Source organism: Cynocephalus volans, chromosome 3, assembly GCF_027409185.1.
Source record: "Cynocephalus volans isolate mCynVol1 chromosome 3, mCynVol1.pri, whole genome shotgun sequence".
Lineage (NCBI taxonomy): Eukaryota > Metazoa > Chordata > Mammalia > Dermoptera > Cynocephalidae > Cynocephalus > Cynocephalus volans.
Window position 1 is genome coordinate 186,041,261 of NC_084462.1, and position 20,038 is coordinate 186,061,298.

The window sequence follows — 20,038 nt, forward strand, 5'->3', positions numbered from 1 at the left end:
CAAAGTGTCACTGGGTGGGATGTCCTGTGGCAAATGCAGAACCAGTCCCTCAGCTGCCAGATGGAATGCATTCCCGCTTCTTGTCCTTGCATGTTTAGAGCTGTGGTTATTGGTGTGTGTCCTGCAAGCCAGTCATCCACAGACTTGTGCACTGTGAGGCAGCATTTATGAGTCTTATGGCTTCAGTCACTTGGGAAAACATGCCCTTCTGGTCCTCTCTGGTGCCAACGTTTTCAGTGTAGTTTTCACCATCCCATTCATACATTCAATGAGTCCAGTGGTGGTGTGGTTCCAAGGCAGATGAAAAGTCCATACTATGATGTGGGCCTCTGACGACTCTTATGCAACATGTTCAGTAAAATGACTCCTGTAATCCCTGACTACAAGCCAGGACCCCAGACATGTCTACCTGCCATTGAGTGACAGGTGGGTGGAACACCCAATATTCCCTGGCAGGTGTCTTGGGGACATGGTCTCAAATGACTCTGTGGAAAATCCTTGTCTTCAGCCTGAATATCTGAATATTTTATGGGCAGAGCAGTCTCTTCTCTGTGTCCTATATTCTTTGTTGGCCCCAGTGTCTGGAATTTTGATGAGCCCAGTCAGCCACTTCAGAGGGTGTTAGCAAGTCTTATAGCAGAACAGCTGGGGCTGTAGGTAAGGCATCAGCCTCATGAGTGCACAGCAAGGTGGTTGAGGACTGAGCTGACAGTTGCCTTAAGACACCTGGGGTTGTGGCTTGAAGGAGATTCCTCATGTCCCTCCACAATTCCACACCCGAAAGAGTCTTTGAGTATTGTCCAGTTTTGTTGTTGTTTTTGTCGTGTTTTATGTTTTTTTTTTTTTTTTTTTGGTTTTTGTTTTTGTACCACTGTGGCATCCAAGTCGTCAGACCGTTCTAAACAGCATCAACTTGTGAGTCAGTGTGATCCTCACCACTTGAATTTCAGTGCACTGGCTTCTCAGTTTAGTTCTTCCTACATAGCAGATGGTGCCAGAGCACAACAGGATGGCAGAGAAATGGCAGGTGAGTGGATTTCCCTGCTTCTACCATCTCCACACCAGATATCCTAGTGACAGGTGTCTACACCATCCACCACAGAATGGAGAGGTGGAGCAAAATCTGCTAGTGTTGGGGTGGGGTCCAAATTCATGTATGTAACCAGGCCCCAGCAGTGTGTATAGTTCTTCTGACAGCAGACTAGATTTGTAAGAGTTTTAATGTCGTAATTAGCATGTCATTGCTGCAATCCACTAACATTTGCCCCGACACTCATCAGCTTCAAAAGCATGTCTTTAATCCAGCCACTCACTGGCACGGAGGTGCACACTTCCACCAGCAAGTTGATGTCAAAACTTCAGTCTACTGCAGTGTCAGATAGTTGGACAGGATCTGTTCTCAATAGGGCTGTGTATGGTTTTCCTACTTTTCTGTAGCGGTGTCCAGAATCCTAATGGGATGCAGTTCCCATTCTGCTTCCACCATGGACCCCAATCAAATCCCTCTAGATAGACACTAGCATCCATTTTATATCTTACACCTGGCATCAACTTTTCTATGACCTGTACATGTTTGGCAAACAATTTAGCTTTATCAAATGCCTCTTGTGGGCAGCATTCCTATCCTAGCTACCGACCCTCTTCACTATAGCATCGAGGGGTCTCGACATTTGTGCTAGTTGCATGTTTCCACACGTGGATATCCAGATTTCCCAGCACCATTTCTTGAAGAGGCTGTCCTCTGCCCGTTTAATGTTCTTGTGATATTACTGAAGATCAGTTGGCTGTAAACATGTGGGTTGATTTCTAGGTTCTCTATTCAGTTCCATTGATCCACGTGTCTGCTTTTAAGCCAGTACTATGCTGTTCTGGTAGCCATAACTTTGTAGGATAACTTGAAGACCTGCTGGAGGACACAACAGCATCACAACAATTAAATTCTAGGGGAAAATTTAATCAAATAGGTGAAAATATGTATACTGAGCACTCTAAAGCATTGATGAAAAAAGAATGAAAATGGCGGAAAAAAAAAAAAAAACCAACCAAAAAACCTGTGTTCACAGATTTGAAGAATTAATGTAATTGTGAGTTTTATACTATGCCAAGCATTAAACACAATCTTTATCAAAATCGCACTTCAATTTTTTACACATAAATGAAAAGAAATTCTAAAATTTGTTTAAAACCACAGAAGACCTCAAATAGCCAAAGCAATTCTGAACTCAACAACAAAGCTAAAGTCCATCCATGATTTTTACATTACAAAAAAGAATGGAAAGCTTTCTACTGAACCTTTTTGAGACTATGTTATAAGACTGTAAGTCATGTTCATCGTTACTGGGAAATATTGGTTTTACCTTTACTGCTTGTTTAGACAACCGTACTCATACTTTGCTGCAAACTGCAAGTCCTGATCTTTCTACTGGTAACTGTCATTCTGATGTCAATTTGGGTTTCTTAGCCCTTTTGCGCACAGCTCAGGCATGATCCCTTGCACACCTCTCAGGAGGCAGCCTGGAGCCTGGACTGTGGTCTGCACCCACGTTCGTTCTCTGAGCCTGTGCTTCAGCTACACACCTGCAGGTCAGGAGGTGAGCCAGGTCTCCATGCAGATGCAGCAGCTTCCTCTCCACCTGCTCCTCTCCCTGCTGCTGTCTCCACTGGCTGCTTCCTAGGGGGTTCCCTTTCTGTCTTTAATTCTTCCAAGGCAGAGTTTCAATGTTGCTGGTGTATGAATTCAGCAGGGATGGAGAATTCCAGATTCTCACATCACCAGGACATGGCTGGGAGGGAAAGGGGTGCTGCCTGGTTGTTGGCACTTATGGTGTCCTGTGGACACAGCAAAAACAATTCCGATTCACAGGGACTGCGGTCATCACCTTTCTACCTTCTAGAATGTGATATATAAAGATATTTCATAACCCATCAACAGAAGGATTAAATGATCAATTAAAAATGGGCAAGGAATGGAATACACCTTAAAAGTGAATAAGAGAAATATCTGAAGAGCAAATGAAAAGATCGTCAATGTCATCAGTTATCAGGAAAATACAAATAAAAACACAAGGTAGCACTTCAGATCCACTAAAGTGGCCCCAATTTTTAAAGGAAATGAATAAGTATCCTCATGGATATGTAAACATTGGAAAAATTGCAGAGAGCTGGTGTTCAGGCAAAATGGTAGAACTACTGTGGCCACGATTCTGGCAGTTAAGTAAACAGTTTAATGCAGAATTCGCCATGACCCAGTAATTCCACTCCTATTTATATGCCAAGATAAGTGAAAAGAGGTGCCCAACAGAAATTTCCATGAATGATCACAGCAGCACTATTCACAGGAGCTAAAAAGTAAATAATTCCAAACTTTCACTCACATGTGCTGATAAACAAATGTGGTAGAATTGGAAAGTATTCACCTATAGAAATGAATGAGGTACTGACACACGCTACAACAAGAATGAACTTTGAAAACATTACACCATGTAAAAGAAGCAGGCACAAAAGACCACATATTATATAATTCCATTTTTATGAAATATGCAGAATAGGTGCATCCATAGAGACAGAAATCATATTAGTGGTTTCTAGGGGCATTCAGAGACAGGAATGAAAAGTGACTGTGTGTAGGGTGTGGGCTTTACTGTTGAGGCAATGAAAATGTCCTGTAACTAGACACTGGTGATAGCTAACAAACCGTGTGAAAATATTGTGTCACTAGACTGTATAGTTTAATATGGTTAAAATGGTGAATGTAATTTCATATAAATTGTACCATCACATGCCTTAAAGAAAACATATTTTTTTAAAATTTTATTTTGTCGATATACATTGTGGCTGATTATTGCTCCCCATCATCAAAACCTCCCTCCCTTCTCCCTACCCCCCAACAATGTCCTTCTGTTTGCTTGTCGTATCAACTTCAAATAATTGTGGTTGTTATATCTTCTTCCCCCCCCCGGTTTGTGTGTGTGTGTGTGTGTGTGTGTGTGTGTGTGTGAATTTATATATTAATTTTTAGCTCCCACCAATAAGTGAGAACATGTGGTATTTCTCTTTCTGTGCCTGACTTGTTTCACTTAATATAATTCTCTCAAGGTCCATCCATGTTGTTGCAAATGGCAGTATTTCATTCGTTTTTATAGCTGAGTAGTATTCCATTGTGTAGATGTACCACATTTTCCGTATCCACTCATCCGATGATGGGCATTTGGGCTGGTTCCAACTCTTGGCTATTGTAAAGAGTGCTGCGATAAACGTTGGGAAACAGGTATACCTTCGACTTAATGATTTCCATTCCTCTGGGTATATTCCCAACAGTGGGATAGCTGGGTCGTATGGTAGATCTATCTGCAATTGTTTGAGGAACCTCCATACCATTTTCCATAGAGGCTGCACCATTTTGCAGTCCCACCAACAATGTATGAGAGTTCCTTTTTCTCCGCAGCCTCGCCAGCATTTATCGTTCATAGTCTTTTGGATTTTGGCCATCCTAACTGGGGTTAGATGGTATCTCAATGTGGTTTTGATTTGCATTTCCCGGATGCTGAGTGATGTTGAGCATTTTTTCATATGTCTGTTGGCCATTTGTATATCTTCCTTAGAGAAATGCCTACTTAGCTCTTTTGCCCATTTTTTAATTGGGTTGCTTGTTTTCTTCTTGTACTGTTGTTTGAGTTCCTTATATATTCTGGATATTAATCTTTTGTCAGATATATATTTTGCAAATATTTTCTCCCACTCTGTTGGTTGTCTTTTAACTCTTTTAATTGTTTCTTTTGCTGTGCAGAAGCTTTTTAGTTTGATATAATCCCATTTGTTTATTTTTCCTTTGGTTGCCCGTGTAAATTCAACTTGTTTTTACATTAATCGTTTTAAGGTAACAGAAACCACATTTTAAAGGAACCCACAAAGGAAATGAAAAAAAATAATAATAAGAGTTCCTGAGAAAGACTTCTACTGAACAAGGACTGAAAGGAAACCCTGTTTATCTTCTGCACCTGCTCTTCAGTGGAAATTCCGTACTAAGTTTGCACTGAGCTCCTCCTACCGCCAAGTCCACGCCTGTCTTCCAGCAGAGGTTTGTTGGTATCTGGGCTTGAACTGAGTTCCCCTCACTGTATTTCTTGCTCAGTAGTACATGGTGGTGTCCTGGGATCTCAGGCCACTCCTAGTTAAATAAGTTTGGCTCCTGGAGGTTTCCCTCATGATGCTGACTTGGGATTTAAGAGTTGTGCTTCCACACACCTCATATCACACTGACCCACTCCAGTCCCCTTTCTGGAGGCTGGTGGATCCAGTGCCCATCACAGCTGGTTAAAGAGAATCAAGAAATAGTGCAAGTGAGGAACAGGTTCTGTGAGGGCCTCACCAGGCACAGCCGTGTTTCCTGCAGCTGCGACTTGGACAGGAAACCTAGGGATAAGGAGCATCACCATCAGTCAAACACACTGGAAACCCCATGCCCAAGTCCCTTTCCTGAAGTCCCAGAGACACTCACAGCAGGGAGTGGCCACCAGGCAGAGGAGCAGCCCCACGACATCCATGCTCTGATGTAGAGCTCCTGGTGGAAGGAGACTGGGTTTGCTTCTTCCAGGGCTGAGCGTTCAGCCTGACACTGGGGTCTGCTTTGCACGAGGGAGGTCTGTCGGGAGCCATATCTAACAGTAGCCGCCATTTTTAACAAATAACAGCCATTTTATGTAAGGCTTTCTCCTCCTCCTCAGAAAAGCCCGCGCTCGCCAAGCCAACACTCCTCCCCACCTCCTCTTCTCATACCACGCCACTATCACCCCCCTGCCTTTCCGCCTATCATAAGCTGCCACACTCTGTGACAGCCCACCCCTTCACTATGTATATAAGCAATCGCCTAGCAATAAAATTTTGAGGCTTGATCAGAATTTTGTCTTGCCTCCATTCTGCGTGTCTCCTGTCCCTCCCCCTTTTCACCAGCTACAGGTAGTCCTCCTCGAGCCCACGTTCTTACCTGTCCCACAGGACGGGACATTCTGGCGCCCAAACGTGGGGCCCGAGGCACGGAACAACGTTGCTGGCACCTACTCGGAAGAAGCCTGGCCAGGCATACCCTGAGCTCCTGAGCTCGTTTCGAGCCCGTGGGTGATCAATCCTCGGGACAAGACTCGATTTTGATCGTCGCTGGACTAGCCGCCCCAGCGGACATCGGACCGGTGAGTAGGTGATTATCATGGGACAGGAATTGAGCTCTCACGAGCTCTTCCTTAAGGGGCTTAAGGATTCCCTCAAGATGCGCAGAATTAAGGCTAAAAAGAAAGATCTCCGAAGTTTTTTCAATTTCTTAACTGATGTATGCCCCTGGTTTCCTCAAGAGGGCACCATTGATTTGGCATTACACTCATTCCTATTCCCTTATTCAGTCCCAGTAACTCCCTCCCAAATGGATAGGGGGAGGGGACCCTGAGCCCAGCTCTGACCAGGTACAACCTGTGCAGCCTGGGCCACTGTCCCTGCCCTCCAATAAGGGTTCAGGCTCAGGTTTTTCCTTTTAGTATCCCTCTTTCCTCTGCCCTGGGGGCTGGGCTCCTTTCAAGCTGCTTAGGCCTGGAAAGGTAAAAAGGTATGTGGAAAGAGGACCGTGAGATGTGAGTTAGAGGGAGAAGGTGGAGGGAATCAAGGGAAAGAGGCAGCCTATTGGAGATGTAGACAGGACAGACAGATTGAGAAGCAGTAGGGAGCAGGGCACCATGGGAGCTGGCACTGTGCTTGCTCAGAGAGGCCAAGCCCTGCTCTCAGGCTAGAGCCTGGAGTCAGCCCCACTTCTCTATCCTATAATCCCACATCCCAAATCTCTTTCTGAAATCCACCCCTCTGCAGGCCCCTGAGTCTGAAGGGCTTAGTTGGTACCTTGCCACCCTACCCCTGACATGCCACTCCAGGAGTAAAAGCTAGGCTAGGCTCTGCTGTCCTGGCCATCTGTTCATATGCCCAAGGTGCTAGAACTAGCTTAGGAGAGATGCAGGTCAGAGGGCTTCTAGGCAAGGAAAGGGCACACACTCCAGGTGAGAAGGCAGAGGAATGATGCTGAAGAGGACAAGCTGTGGGTGAAGCCATCCCAAGACTGATAGCTCAGCCTTTATCTTGCCTCTGGGATTGAATTTTGGGCTCAGACACCAGCAACAACCTCTTGGGATGCGCTGAGTTGCTTCCCATTTCCTTTCTAGCTGTCCTTTTCTAGTGTGTGCTCTTTCTTCCTTGAAACTTGTAAGATTTCCTGCTACATGCTAACATAGGTCTTCCCACTTGCTCTAATTCCGGTTTCAGACCTCACAGCCAAGCTGAGGCTTGGAGAAAATTCTGCATTCCCATGAGGGCAAAGGCAGCTGCCCTCCCTGACCCTATAGCCCCAGGCCTCAAGTGGGGTATATGGGAAAGGGAGTGGGGTATCCCCATGGATGCTGGGATGGAGACAGATGAAGCCCTGTAGGCATCTCCTAACCCAGGGAATAATTCAAATTGGCACTAAAAGCAGATCAGAGTCTCCACACCAGTCCACTTAGGGCCTCAGTAGGGAAACGGGTTGGTGACTGTCTCAATGATTACTATCGTACTTTTGGCCCCAGCAAGGTCCCCGTGTCTACCTTTTCCTACTGGAATTTAATTAATGACATTTTACAAACCCATTCTCAGGACCCGGATATCAAAAACATAATACAAGTGGGGGAGACAGCCCTTAAGGACGGTTCTCGCCCCCCCCTCAACTTGCCCCCCTGTCGTAATAGGCATGCCGGAGGGACTTAACAGCCATGATGCTGATCCCCCTGAAAAAACCCTTCAGACAATCTGCCCTGAAACTAACCCCTCTAAAAAGACTCGTAAAACAGCTCCAAAATTATACCCCTCCCTTACTTCCTTCGCCCCTCATAACGATCAACTCCCCCCCCCCCAGGACCAAGAGACCTTAGATGAACAGGCAGCTCATTATCATGATAACGAGGATTCCTGGCAGCTTACTGCGCCAGTTCTTCATCCGCCGCCCTCCGCTCCCCACCAACCCCCCCCTCATCCCCTCCCTCAACCACTTCCTCCCTTTGTGGGCCCCCTATGCCCTGTGCCTGAGAAACTCCTCCAAGACAACCCCCTACAACAAATAAATTCTTCCCTAACCCAACAAATTTCCTCCCTCAAATCCACGCTTCAACAAAAACGACAACACCTCCAATTAGTCAAAGAAATAAAAGCCCTTGACCATGAACTTAGTTTGCTCCTTCTAAAAGATGCCACACCCAAAAAACGAAAGACACCCAGTCCACCAGTCTTAACTTTTCCCGTCACACGCAGCCACGCCCTCATAAATTCCAGTCAAGATAAGGGCGAAACCAAAGATCAAAATGATCCTGACACCCAAGACCCCCTCTCCACCGAGGAGGCCTCCGATACGGAGGAACCTGAGGTTAAAACCCTGAGTAACTTCCCCCACGGACAAAAATATCGTAGACTCAATCTTAAACATCTTAAAGATTTAAAAGCTGCAGTTGGTTTATACGGACCCACTGCACCCTACACCCTAGCACTTCTCAAGGGCCTCAGTGATCGGTGGCTAACACCAAATGATTGGTTTTCCCTAGCTAGGGCCACCCTCTCCGGGGGCGACTTTGTTCTCTGGTGCACAGACTTTGTTGAAAACTGCCGGGAAACGGCACAGCGTAATACAGAGAATAAAACTTCTAAAACTTGGACTAGGGACAAGATGTTAGGGAGACCTCCTTATCAAACTAATGAAACTCAGGCTGCTTTTCCCCCAGGATTGTTGTCCCAAATTCAGGTCGCCAGCTTAAAAGCCTGGCGCCGACTCCCACCCAAAGGGTCCGCCACCACTTCCTTGGCTAAAGTTCGTCAAAAACCAGACGAACCATATTGTGATTTTATTAGCAGACTAACTGATGCAGCAGAACGATTGGTTGGGGAAGGTGAAAACGAAAGTGCCTTCATTAAACATCTAGCTTACGAAAATGCCAACCCCACCTGTCAGGAAGCTATCCGCCCACACCGCAGCGGTTCTCTTGCTGATTATATTAAGCTTTGCTCTGGGGTTGGGGCCTCCCACACCCTCGGCCTTGCTATTGAAGCTGCCCTAAAACCCCTTGTTGCCGCAACAACCAACAAGGGACAACAATCCAAGACTTGTTTTACATGCAAACAGCCCTCGGGTTTCAATCTCTCTGATTGCCTCCAGGGACCTTCACAAAATAATTCCTATGACGTTGATGTCGGATTTGTCACCTTTTCCCATTGTCATACCATAACTAACATTTCCACCCCCATCTGCCCTTCTCCAGGACAGGTATTCATTTGTGGAGGCAACCTTGCCTACACCCTTCTCCCTACTAATTGGACAGGCCTCTGCGTTTCAGTGAGCCTTCTCCCTGACATTTCTATCATCCCCGGAGATGAGCCCGTCCCTCTTCCTAGCCTTGACTTTATAACAGGACGCCACCGGTGTGCTCTCCAAGTCATTCCCTTGCTTATAGGCTTGGGGATTACAACCGCTGTGGCCTCCGGCGGGGCGGGGATAGGGGTCGCTGTTGACACCTATAATAAGTTATCTCGTCAGTTAATTGATGATGTTCAAACCCTCTCTGGAACTGTTAATGATTTACAAGATCAAATTGATTCTTTAGCTGAGGTAGTTTTACAAAATTGCAGAGGGTTAGATCTATTAACTGCAGAACAGGGAGGGATCTGTTTAGCTTTACAGGAACGGTGCTGTTTCTATGCCAACAAGTCTGGCATTGTCCGAGACAAAATCAAGAAATTACAAGAAGACCTCATCAAGCGAAGAAAAGAATTGTTCGAAAACCCGCTCTGGACTGGACTTAATGGACTCCTCCCTTACCTCCTCCCTGTCTTGGGCCCCCTTCTTTGCCTCCTTTTACTTATAACCTTCGGTCTCTGGGCATTTCGCCATCTCACCAACCTAATTAAAAAAACAGGTTGATGCTGTCCTTTCTAAACCTATCCAAATTCATTATCAACGGCTGGCATCAAAGGACGCGGGAGAAGACTACTAGGGCTCCTTCCCTACGGGGACGACATGATAACCAGAGGCATGTCTACCCTCTCCCTTTAGGGAGAACAGGGTATGAGCACCGGGGTGAGTGCAAAGCAAAGTATTGCAAGGGAAGGTCACAGAACTACGACCTCCTCTGGGTTTCCCTGTGAGCACGCCTGGCTTGCATAGGGGTTGGTATCTAATCTATCAAAAATCAATTTCGGCTCTGCCCCTCCCCCCAAAAGATACCAAGAGCCAATGATGGTGGATTCAAAAATCCACGGGGGAGCCAGGCCCCTACTCCCTCGCCCGGTTAATGCTCGCCTTCCCTTCTGTCTTTGAACAGAAAGGGAGGAGATGTCGGGAGCCGTATCTAACAGTAGCCGCCATTTTTAACAAATAACAGCCATTTTATGTAAGGCTTTCTCCTCCTCCTCAGAAAAGCCCGCGCTCGCCAAGCCAACACTCCTCCCCACCTCCTCTTCTCATACCACGCCACTATCACCCCCCTGCCTTTCCGCCTATCATAAGCTGCCACACTCTGTGACAGCCCACCCCTTCACTATGTATATAAGCAATCGCCTAGCAATAAAATTTTGAGGCTTGATCAGAATCTTGTCTTGCCTCCATTCTGCGTGTCTCCTGTCACTCCCTCTTTTCACCAGCTACAGGTAGTCCTCCTCAAGCCCGCGTTCTTATCTGTCCCGCAGGCCGGGACAGAGGTCTCACTGGTTATAAGTGTGGAGGTGAGAGGAGGGTGTCGACCTACCCTTCACTTGTGCAGAATGTTTTACCTTTTGCTGCTGAAAGGAAATTTGGAGGCAGAACTTCAAAGACTCTTCTTTGCCTCACTGCCTGGTCATCATCCGGTCTCCAGAAAAATATTAAGAGAAGTGGAAATGGAGAATGCAGAGTTTGTCATCACAGAACATGTAGAAATGTTTCAAGTGATTTCTGGTTCCAGGAGAAGTCCGTGACCTTTTGATCCTCACGTGCTCCATTCCCATGTCTGGTCTTTGAAACTGATGGTCAGTCAGTGGCCTCAGTCTCTCTGCACACACATCGCTTATGTGTGACTTCAATAAAACAGTTGTGCTTCTGGAGAATCTTGGAGTTGGTTCCCTTCAGAACAGGCAGACTTTCCTCAGATAGACAGATACGAGTATGTGCCTTTGTGGGGTGTGTGTGTATTTTAGAGAAACAGAGAGACAGAGAGACAGAGAGGCCTCTAGTACATCCTGCTTCTCAGAGACAGTTACCAAGGCAAACATGTAGACACGAATATCCCTCCACTTTTGGAACAACCACATGGGATTAGAAATATTACTGTGGAAATTTCTAGAAAACTCCATCTTCCTCAGTCTCATTCACAAATCATCTGTTCACACTCCTGCCCCAACACTTCTAACGTCAGTCTTAACGGTCACATCAGACTCAGTCTTGACGTTCATAATCTCATCACTTGCTTCTGCTCAGAGGTGACTCCTCGGTGGTGTTTTCTCCAGGGCAGATCCTCCTGCACCTGCAGACCTATGACATGGACATGCTCTGTGCCCTGCCTCCACTTACCCAATGTACTCTGGTGATTCATGTCCAGGATGATGAGTATATCCCATCCCTTTCACCTGGGACTCAATGGATCACAGCAACTCTGAATGTCAGCTGGGCATATGGTGCCAGTGTCAGGGTTCTGGTCCATTTCTACTGTTTGGTGATGACACTGCATGACCCACGGCTTCTGTCTTTGGGATTCTAGTCCCACCATTTTTGGCACACTTTCTTTCTCAATTTGAAATTGTTTGTGTTTGCAGTTGATTATTTCTTTTAGCCTTTTTTATTTAAAAGGAACTGCAAGAAGTTGTAAGTTGTGAAATTGTATTAAAATAGATGTACAAATTGCTCCCTTATGACAGTACAAGTCATACAGCAGACGATCTTAGGTAAACACAATAGAAACAATGACTTTGAAATGGAGAAGGTGTACAAATAAAAAATAGGGACTATACATTACATCTGTGTAAATCATCAGATTCCAAATAAGAAAATGGTAAAGTGATTGGAGTAAATGACCTGTTTTCTCAGAGTGTGGGGTTTAAGAAAAATTTAGACTCAAGTGTAGAATGGTGGAGTAGGTGTAAAGGCACAGATTTGCTCATTGAAATGGAAAATGCAGAAACCTACACACAAAAAAGAAAACAAACAAACAAACAAATAAGAAACAAAAAAAAAAAAACATGCTCACAGACTTGCTCTGCACCTGCTCCAGGTGCTGGGCCCTTTGGGCAGAGGGTCAGGAGTGCCACTCTAGATCAGTCCTGTGTCACCTTCTAGGGTTCTTGCTGCTTTCCCCAGACCAATGTTGTGGAGATTTTCCTCTGTGTTTTACTCTAATAGTGCCATAGTTTCAGGACTGAAATTTAATTATTATTCCACTTTGAGTTGATTTTTGTGTAAGGGTGCAATTTCATTCTTTTGCATGTGGATATCCAATTTTCCCAACAAAATTCTGAAAGACATTTTGCTCTTCTCATTATGTGTTCTTGCCACCTTTGTTAAAAATCACTTGAACATAAATGTTGGGTTTTATTTCTGGGCTCTCTGGACTATATGTCTGTATGTCTGTGTGTATGTCATCACCATACTGTTTTGATTATTTTAGCTTTATAATAGATTCTGAACCATGATTAACTCAGAGTTATCTCTGGGATGCAAAGACGGTTCAAAAGAAGCAAGTAAATAAATATGATAAATGCCATTACAGAATGAAGGGGAAAAACCTATAATCATCTCAACAGAGGCAGAAAAAGGATTTGACATCCTTCGATATCTTTTTAATAACAAAAATTTCAACAAATTAGTGATAGACATATTATCCTTCACTATATTAACGGTGACATAGGACGATCCCACAACTAATGACATGCTTAACAGTGAAAGTCTGCCTTTGTTAAACATGATCAGAATAAGAACTTCTCTCACCACTTCCTTTCAACATAGAACTGGAAGTCTAGCCAGAACATTGAGGTAATAAAAATAAATAAATGTCATCCACTTATGAAAGGATAATAAAAACTGTATGTTTGCTGATAACATGATCTCATATATAAAAACCCTAAAGACTCTGCCTGTTAAATGTGAGAACCAACAAACACATTTAGTAATATTGCATCCTAAAAAATCAGCACATAGAAAGCAGTAGTGTTTCTATACACTAACAATAAACTATCTAAAAATAAATCAGTAAAACAATTCTATTAACAATAGCATCAGAAAAAATGATTAAATTCCTGGGAATAAATGTAACCAAATTGCTTAAAGATTTGAATATTGAAAACTCTAAAGCATTGATAAAAACTTGTAAGTAAAGGGCAGACACAAAAGTGCAGATCAAGGAAGCTACAGAGCACCTAACAGGATGAATCAAAGCAAAAGAAATGAAGCACAAACACGCACATGCACACACTCACATATGTACACGTACACACACATGCACACACGCACATATGTACACGTACACACACATGCACACGTGCACACATGCACATATGTACACGTACACACACATGCACACATGCACATATGTACACGTACACACACATGCACACATGCACATATGTACACGCACACACATGCACACACGCACATATGTACACGTGCACACACATGCACACATGCACACACGCACATATGTACACGTACACACACATGCACACATGCACACACGCACATATGTACACGTACACACACATGTGCGCACGCACATATGTACACGTACACACACATGCGCACACGCACATATGTACACGTACACACATGCACACACGCACATATGTACACGTACACACACATGCACACACGCACATATGTACACGTACACACATGCGCACACGCACATATGTACACGTACACACACATGCACACATGCACATATGTACACGTACACACACATGCACACATGCACATATGTACACGTACACACACATGCACACACGCACATATGTACACGTACACACACATGCACACACGCACATATGTACACGTGCACACACATGCACACATGCACACACGCACATATGTACACGTACACACACATGTGCACACGCACATATGTACACGTACACACACATGCGCACACGCACATATGTACACGTACACACACATGCACACACGCACATATGTACACGTACACACACATGCACACACGCACAAATGTACACGTACACACACATGCACACATGCACACACGCACATATGTACACGTACACACACATGCACACACGCACATATGTACACGTACACACACATGCACACACGCACATATGTACACGTACACACACATGCGCACACGCACATATGTACACGTACACACACATGCGCACACGCACATATGTACACGTACACACACATGCGCACACGCTCATATGTACACGTACACACACATGCGCACACGCACATATGTACACGTACACACACATGCGCACACGCACATATGTACACGTACACACACATGCGCACACGCTCATATGTACACGTACACACACATGCGCACACGCACATATGTACACGTACACACACATGCACACACGCACATATGTACACGTACACACACATGCACACACGCACATATGTACACGTACACACACACATGTGCACGCACAAGCACACACACACACATACACACCCATGACCAAGATGTTAAGTGTTATAACATTAAATCCTCAGAACATACCTAACGTGGTCAGGCTAAGAAACGCTTACCCATAAAACAATAAAGGTAAGAATTACAGAGGATTTCTCGTAAGAATCAAAGCCAACAAAAATTGAGAGATTTGAAATGTTTAAAGTTTTGGAAGCTTCAACCAACACCACCTGGGACTCTCAATTCAGCTAAATGATCCTCCAAGAGTGACAGAGACCAACAACTCCTCGTATCCCCCTTCCATCCAGAAAGGAATAAATATTTGATATAAATTGAAGAGCACAGCAACTATAGCCAATAAGAATAGATTATATATTTCAAAATAGCAAAGAGTGAATTTCAAATGTCTCACCACAAAAATAAAATGAGGTGATAAATACGTTGATCAATTTGACCTAATTATTCCACATTATATACGTTTATCAGAGCAACACATAGTTCCCCATAAATGAATACAATTATGATGTGTCATTTAAGAAAACATTAATAACAAATGAGAAGGAGAAATAGCCTCTCTCAGACCACACAGTGGTGAAGGATCAAGGCATCCCTCAGAATCACGAACGAGGTGAGCACAGCTGCCAGCACAACTCCTATTGGACACCTTCAATGTGACAAGTGGATGTAAAGAAGCAACAATCACGAGGACACACACACGCAGTCCTTGACCTTCGGGTGCGTCATAAGGGGTCTGGTTTCAGGTCTTGCACATAAGAAGCTTGGACGTCATCGCTCCCATCCAGACAACAAGAAAATCACTGAACAGACAGAAAATCAGTGACTCTTCTTAAATATCTAAAAGAAGTGGCGTTACAGGGTACACTACTGTCCCCAAATTGAAGATGCAGTCAGGAAAACACAGAGGGTCACAGCTTGTCTGATCAGAAACTCATGAGCAGAAACCTGTGTGTGGTCCAGGATGGGGGAAGATACACCAGAGCTGTAGGTGAAGGATTGCTGGAGACTCAGGGTGGGGAAATCTGAGAGTTGGGTCCGTCCCAAGGGGACAGTCTTAGAGATCCCAACCTTTTAAACTCCACCTCAGCGGTGCGATGAGGTTCTCAATGAAAATACCATAAAAGAACCCTCATGCTCCCTGCAGAGAAAGGGGGAAGGAGCCATTCTGGGATTCACCAGAGCAGGACGCTCTTCAGAAGGTCACCTCAGGAGAAACTAATTTAGCTGATCCCAAGAGGTGATTACTTCTTCAGAGCATAATTGACCACAGAGAAGAGAAACACCCAACTCTGTCCCCTTCCCTGAGAGCCTTCCAGTCTCGCCTAAGAGCCTCATGAAGGGAGAAGCACCTGTGAACGTCACAGCCAGGACATGGCTCACTAAAGGACAGAACTCGTCATAGGACTGTGCAGTGCTTCCCTACCACCCACACTACCCACACCTTACACACAACGTTGTGATCTGACAAGTTGTGACCCTCTGTGTCCTCCTGACTGCATCTTCAATTCGGGGGACAGGAGTTCACCCTGTGAACTCACTTCTTTTACAGATATAAGAAGAGTTACTGATTTTCTGCGTACTAACAGGGAAAAACTAAAACAACACATGCACCTTAGACACTATTTAAGAAGTCTCTGAAAACCTAGTCCACAGAGGAGACACAAACAAGGACACCAGGGGACATTTTATCCAGTCCGTAGCTTGCTTTGTCATCTTCTTTACAGTGAATTTTGCAGAGACAGACTTTCTAATTAATAGCTCCAGCCTGTCACTGTTTCTTCCCTGCGTTGTGCTGTTGTCTCTCCTCCATTGCATGTGGTATTTTCTCTTTTTATGAAACATTCGTAAGCCGTAGGTGCCTGCTCAGCACCACGTGAGGTCCCTACCTTCAATGATCAGCCTCATTACTGGGCCCCTCATCTGCACCTGCACAGGAGACTTGGTAAGAATTGAGCAGGGACCTTGACTCAGGGAGCTGAGTGTCTAGGGACAGATCTAGTGAGAATTTAAACAGTGGTAGACAGAGGATGGTATTAGGGCAAGTGTCCGTGATGTCTGAGGGACAGCAGAGAGTGGGCAGGGAGCAGGGCTCTGTCCAGCTGCTTGTCAATATCCACAGGGAATCACCCCAGGGAACCTGAGATACACAACTTAGGACACAGTTCCCAGGGCTGCTTTGAGAGGCCCCACCCAGAATGCAGCCCAGCAGGGCCCTGGTGGGTATTTCTCTCTGTGCTTGTCACCCTGAAACCTCCACAGAGAAGTGTAAGAGCTGTGTCTGGCCCACAGGCAGCTGCTTCTCCATCCAGGACACTGGAGGATGGACAGAGAGTGGGACAAATAATGAACATCAGTGTCCATGGTGTGGATGAGGAACCAGAGGATAAACTGCCCCAGGCAGGACACGGACCCCATGGACAGAGTTCCTGAGGGATGATCATAACCATGTGGCAGCACGTGTGCTTGACTGAGGAAAAGGACCACTTAGGGACACTGTGCGCCTGGACTGAGCTAACCTTTAGGGAAAAATATTGTTGATCACGTGAAGATAAGAATCTTTACAATGATTTGTGTGTCAGGAAAGAGAACAGGTCATGTTCACACCTGAGAAATGAAAGGTCCCAGTGAGTGGAAACATCTTATCTACAAATGAGGAAAGTTACTTCAGTCTGTGTTGCCTGCAGTGAGAACATGGGAATTAGAGTCACAAACAACAAAGCAGGAAATGACCCTGAGGGACATCTGGGAGTCAGCAGAGCAGAGGAAACCTCAGATCCCAAGAGGAACCCCCATCCCCTCTCTGCACCTGCTCCATGGGGCACAGGAGCTGGGTGGGCCTTGAGCGCCCCCTGCAGCCCAGACCACTCCTGTATCCTGCAGGGAGGTTTGTGTCTGGGCTCATGATGACTTCCTGTCACTGTGTCTCTCGCACAGTAATACAGGCCCGTGTCCTCATTGGTCACAGAGCTCAGCTGCAGGAAGAACTGGTTCTTGGACGTGTCTCTGGTGATGGAAGTGCGGCTCTTGAGGGACGGGTTATAATATGTGCTTCCACTATAACTAATGTGTCCCATCCACTCAAGGCTCTTCCCCGTGGGCTGGCGGATCCAGCTCCAGTAGTAATCACTGGTTCTGATGGAGAATCCAGAGACTGTGCACGTGAGGGAGAGGGTCTGCGAGGGCTTCACCAGTCCTGGGCCCGACTCCTGCAGCTGCACCTCGGACAGGACACCTGGAGTCAAGGAGAATCAATCACTGTCAGTCATATGCAGGCACAACCATATCGTAGACCCATGTGTGACATCTGAGACACTCACCTTGGAGAGCTGTCACCAGGCAAAGGAGAAGACCCCACAGTCTCATCTTCTGTTAGGTCTCAACTCTGCCTTCCCCAGACACCTGAGCCCTGTCTGAGGACAGACCTGTGAGCTTCCACCACCCATGAGTCTACATTTACCCTAGAGCTTGATGGAAAATTTGCATGTGGGAGAGCTCAGTCATTATAAGCGGTAAGGAACTGAGGTGGGACTTCTGCATTTTTGATGGGCCTATATTCTATTATTTTCTGAAAATTACATGACATATAATTATCAGATGTGAAAGAACACTCCATAATGTGGCCCCAGATTTCTTAGCCCAGATCTACCTTCCTTCTACCGTCTCTTGTGCCTTGTCTTGGGCCCAGCCCAGCTTTTCCCACAAACTCAGGCTCTGAGTCGTGCTATTACAGTTCTGATCACAGCACAACCCCTGCTTCCTTTCCCTGCACCCTCTCCTGTCATGTGCTTCTCATCACACCTGAGAGCTTGTTACATTGTTACATGGTTCCTGTTCCATGTGTTCCAGGCCTGCCTTGTGCTCTGTCCACCATGTGATACAAGACACAGCACATCAGAACTCACAGGGACTCTGCAAAATACAGCATCCTGTACAGTACTCAGGAAACTGATTCTCACTGTTTGGAAAAGATAAATGGACTCTTTTAAATGCGCCTTAACAAGGTAAATCCTGTGCTTCTAATGTGTTCGAATTTTCAACAGAAATTCAGTTCTCACCCTTATTATTTTAAACATTGATGTAATTCTTTCATTTAGTCCTACAATCACATCAGATATCCCCGCTTGTGAAAATATCAATCACAATGGTTAACATGCAAGCAGTAATAATATCCCTAATATGAAAGTTTAAAAACACACTTCCTTTTGATGTTGCTGCATTGGGGCCCATGACAGCCACTCCATGACTGTGGTCACTGCCCTCTGAGATGCCGCCCACCACAGAGAAAGAGGCCAGGGGCTGTGCTGGATGCTGTGCTGTGTCTACTCCTGTGAGCCCCCTCTATGTCCCAAGAGCAGGCCCATGTCATGGAGGGACAGCCCTTGAAGGCTCCTGAGTGGATTATAAGTCAGGAGCTGCTGATGGACATTTCGGGGCTGATTCTTCAGTTCTTGTTAACTCATGAATTTTGCTGAGATTTTACCAAAATGGTCAAAGACCTGAAAAAGACAAAGGAAAACAAACACACTGAAATGACAAAGCAAGTATCAGACCCAGGATAAGATGTGAGATAGGTTTTGGAATTATCAGAGAGGAGTTTTAAAATAACTAGGTGTATGTGCAACTCTGTTTCGGTTTGTTTCTAAACCTTCAGCTGACTCTGCAGAGTCCCAGCTGCCCATGTCGATTTACCCAGGATAATTTATCAGTACGTTCTGCCTAGTGTAGCAAACACTCCAGCATCTCAGTGCAATAAAGTTTTAAGAACAAATATGTACTGTTTGCTCATTTCTACTCTAATGTGTCCAGGAGGGAAGTTGTGGTGAGAAGAGGTGTCTGATTCATAACGTCACTCAGGATTCAAGACTCCCACTGGTTTGAGACCCAGAACCTACAGCTTGTGGACTGATGCTTAATAGAAGACAGAAGGAGAGGGAATGATGAATTTCAGGTGGACTATTTTTTAACTGTTGTAAAGAAACTTACCACGAGCTCTTCTCTGTTAACACATTGTAAGTGCACAATGCGGTATTGTTAACTGTGGGTGCAGTGTTGTAGAGCAGATCCCTAGAACTTGTTCATCCTGTGTAACTGAAGCTTTGTATCTGTTAAACTTTCATATAATTATCCACGCTGTGACTGTGTATCTGTGTATCTTTCCTTTGGCTTAATTAATCATATGATCCTGACTTACATCAAAAGATCAAAAACGTATGTTGTCTGTCAACTCTGCATGCAAGAGGACAACAGGTGTTTGGGGGAACTGGAGGGTAACACACTAACCATGTGTCACTTGAGTTTCTCTCTCTCTCCTGCCCCTACACACACACACACACTCGCCAGTGGTCTTTTTGGAAAAT

At 45.2% G+C, this 20,038-nt stretch overlaps 1 gene segment (V, D, J or C); it reads right to left on the reverse strand.

The window, feature by feature from the left end:
• Positions 1–5,323: 5,323 nt before the first annotated feature.
• LOC134372854 (immunoglobulin heavy variable 4-30-4-like) lies at positions 5,324–18,044 on the reverse strand. The segment is given in 3 exon segments: positions 5,324–5,412; positions 17,488–17,913; positions 17,999–18,044. Coding segments are annotated over 3 exon segments (561 nt in total).
• Between the last annotated feature and the right edge of the window lie 1,994 nt (positions 18,045–20,038).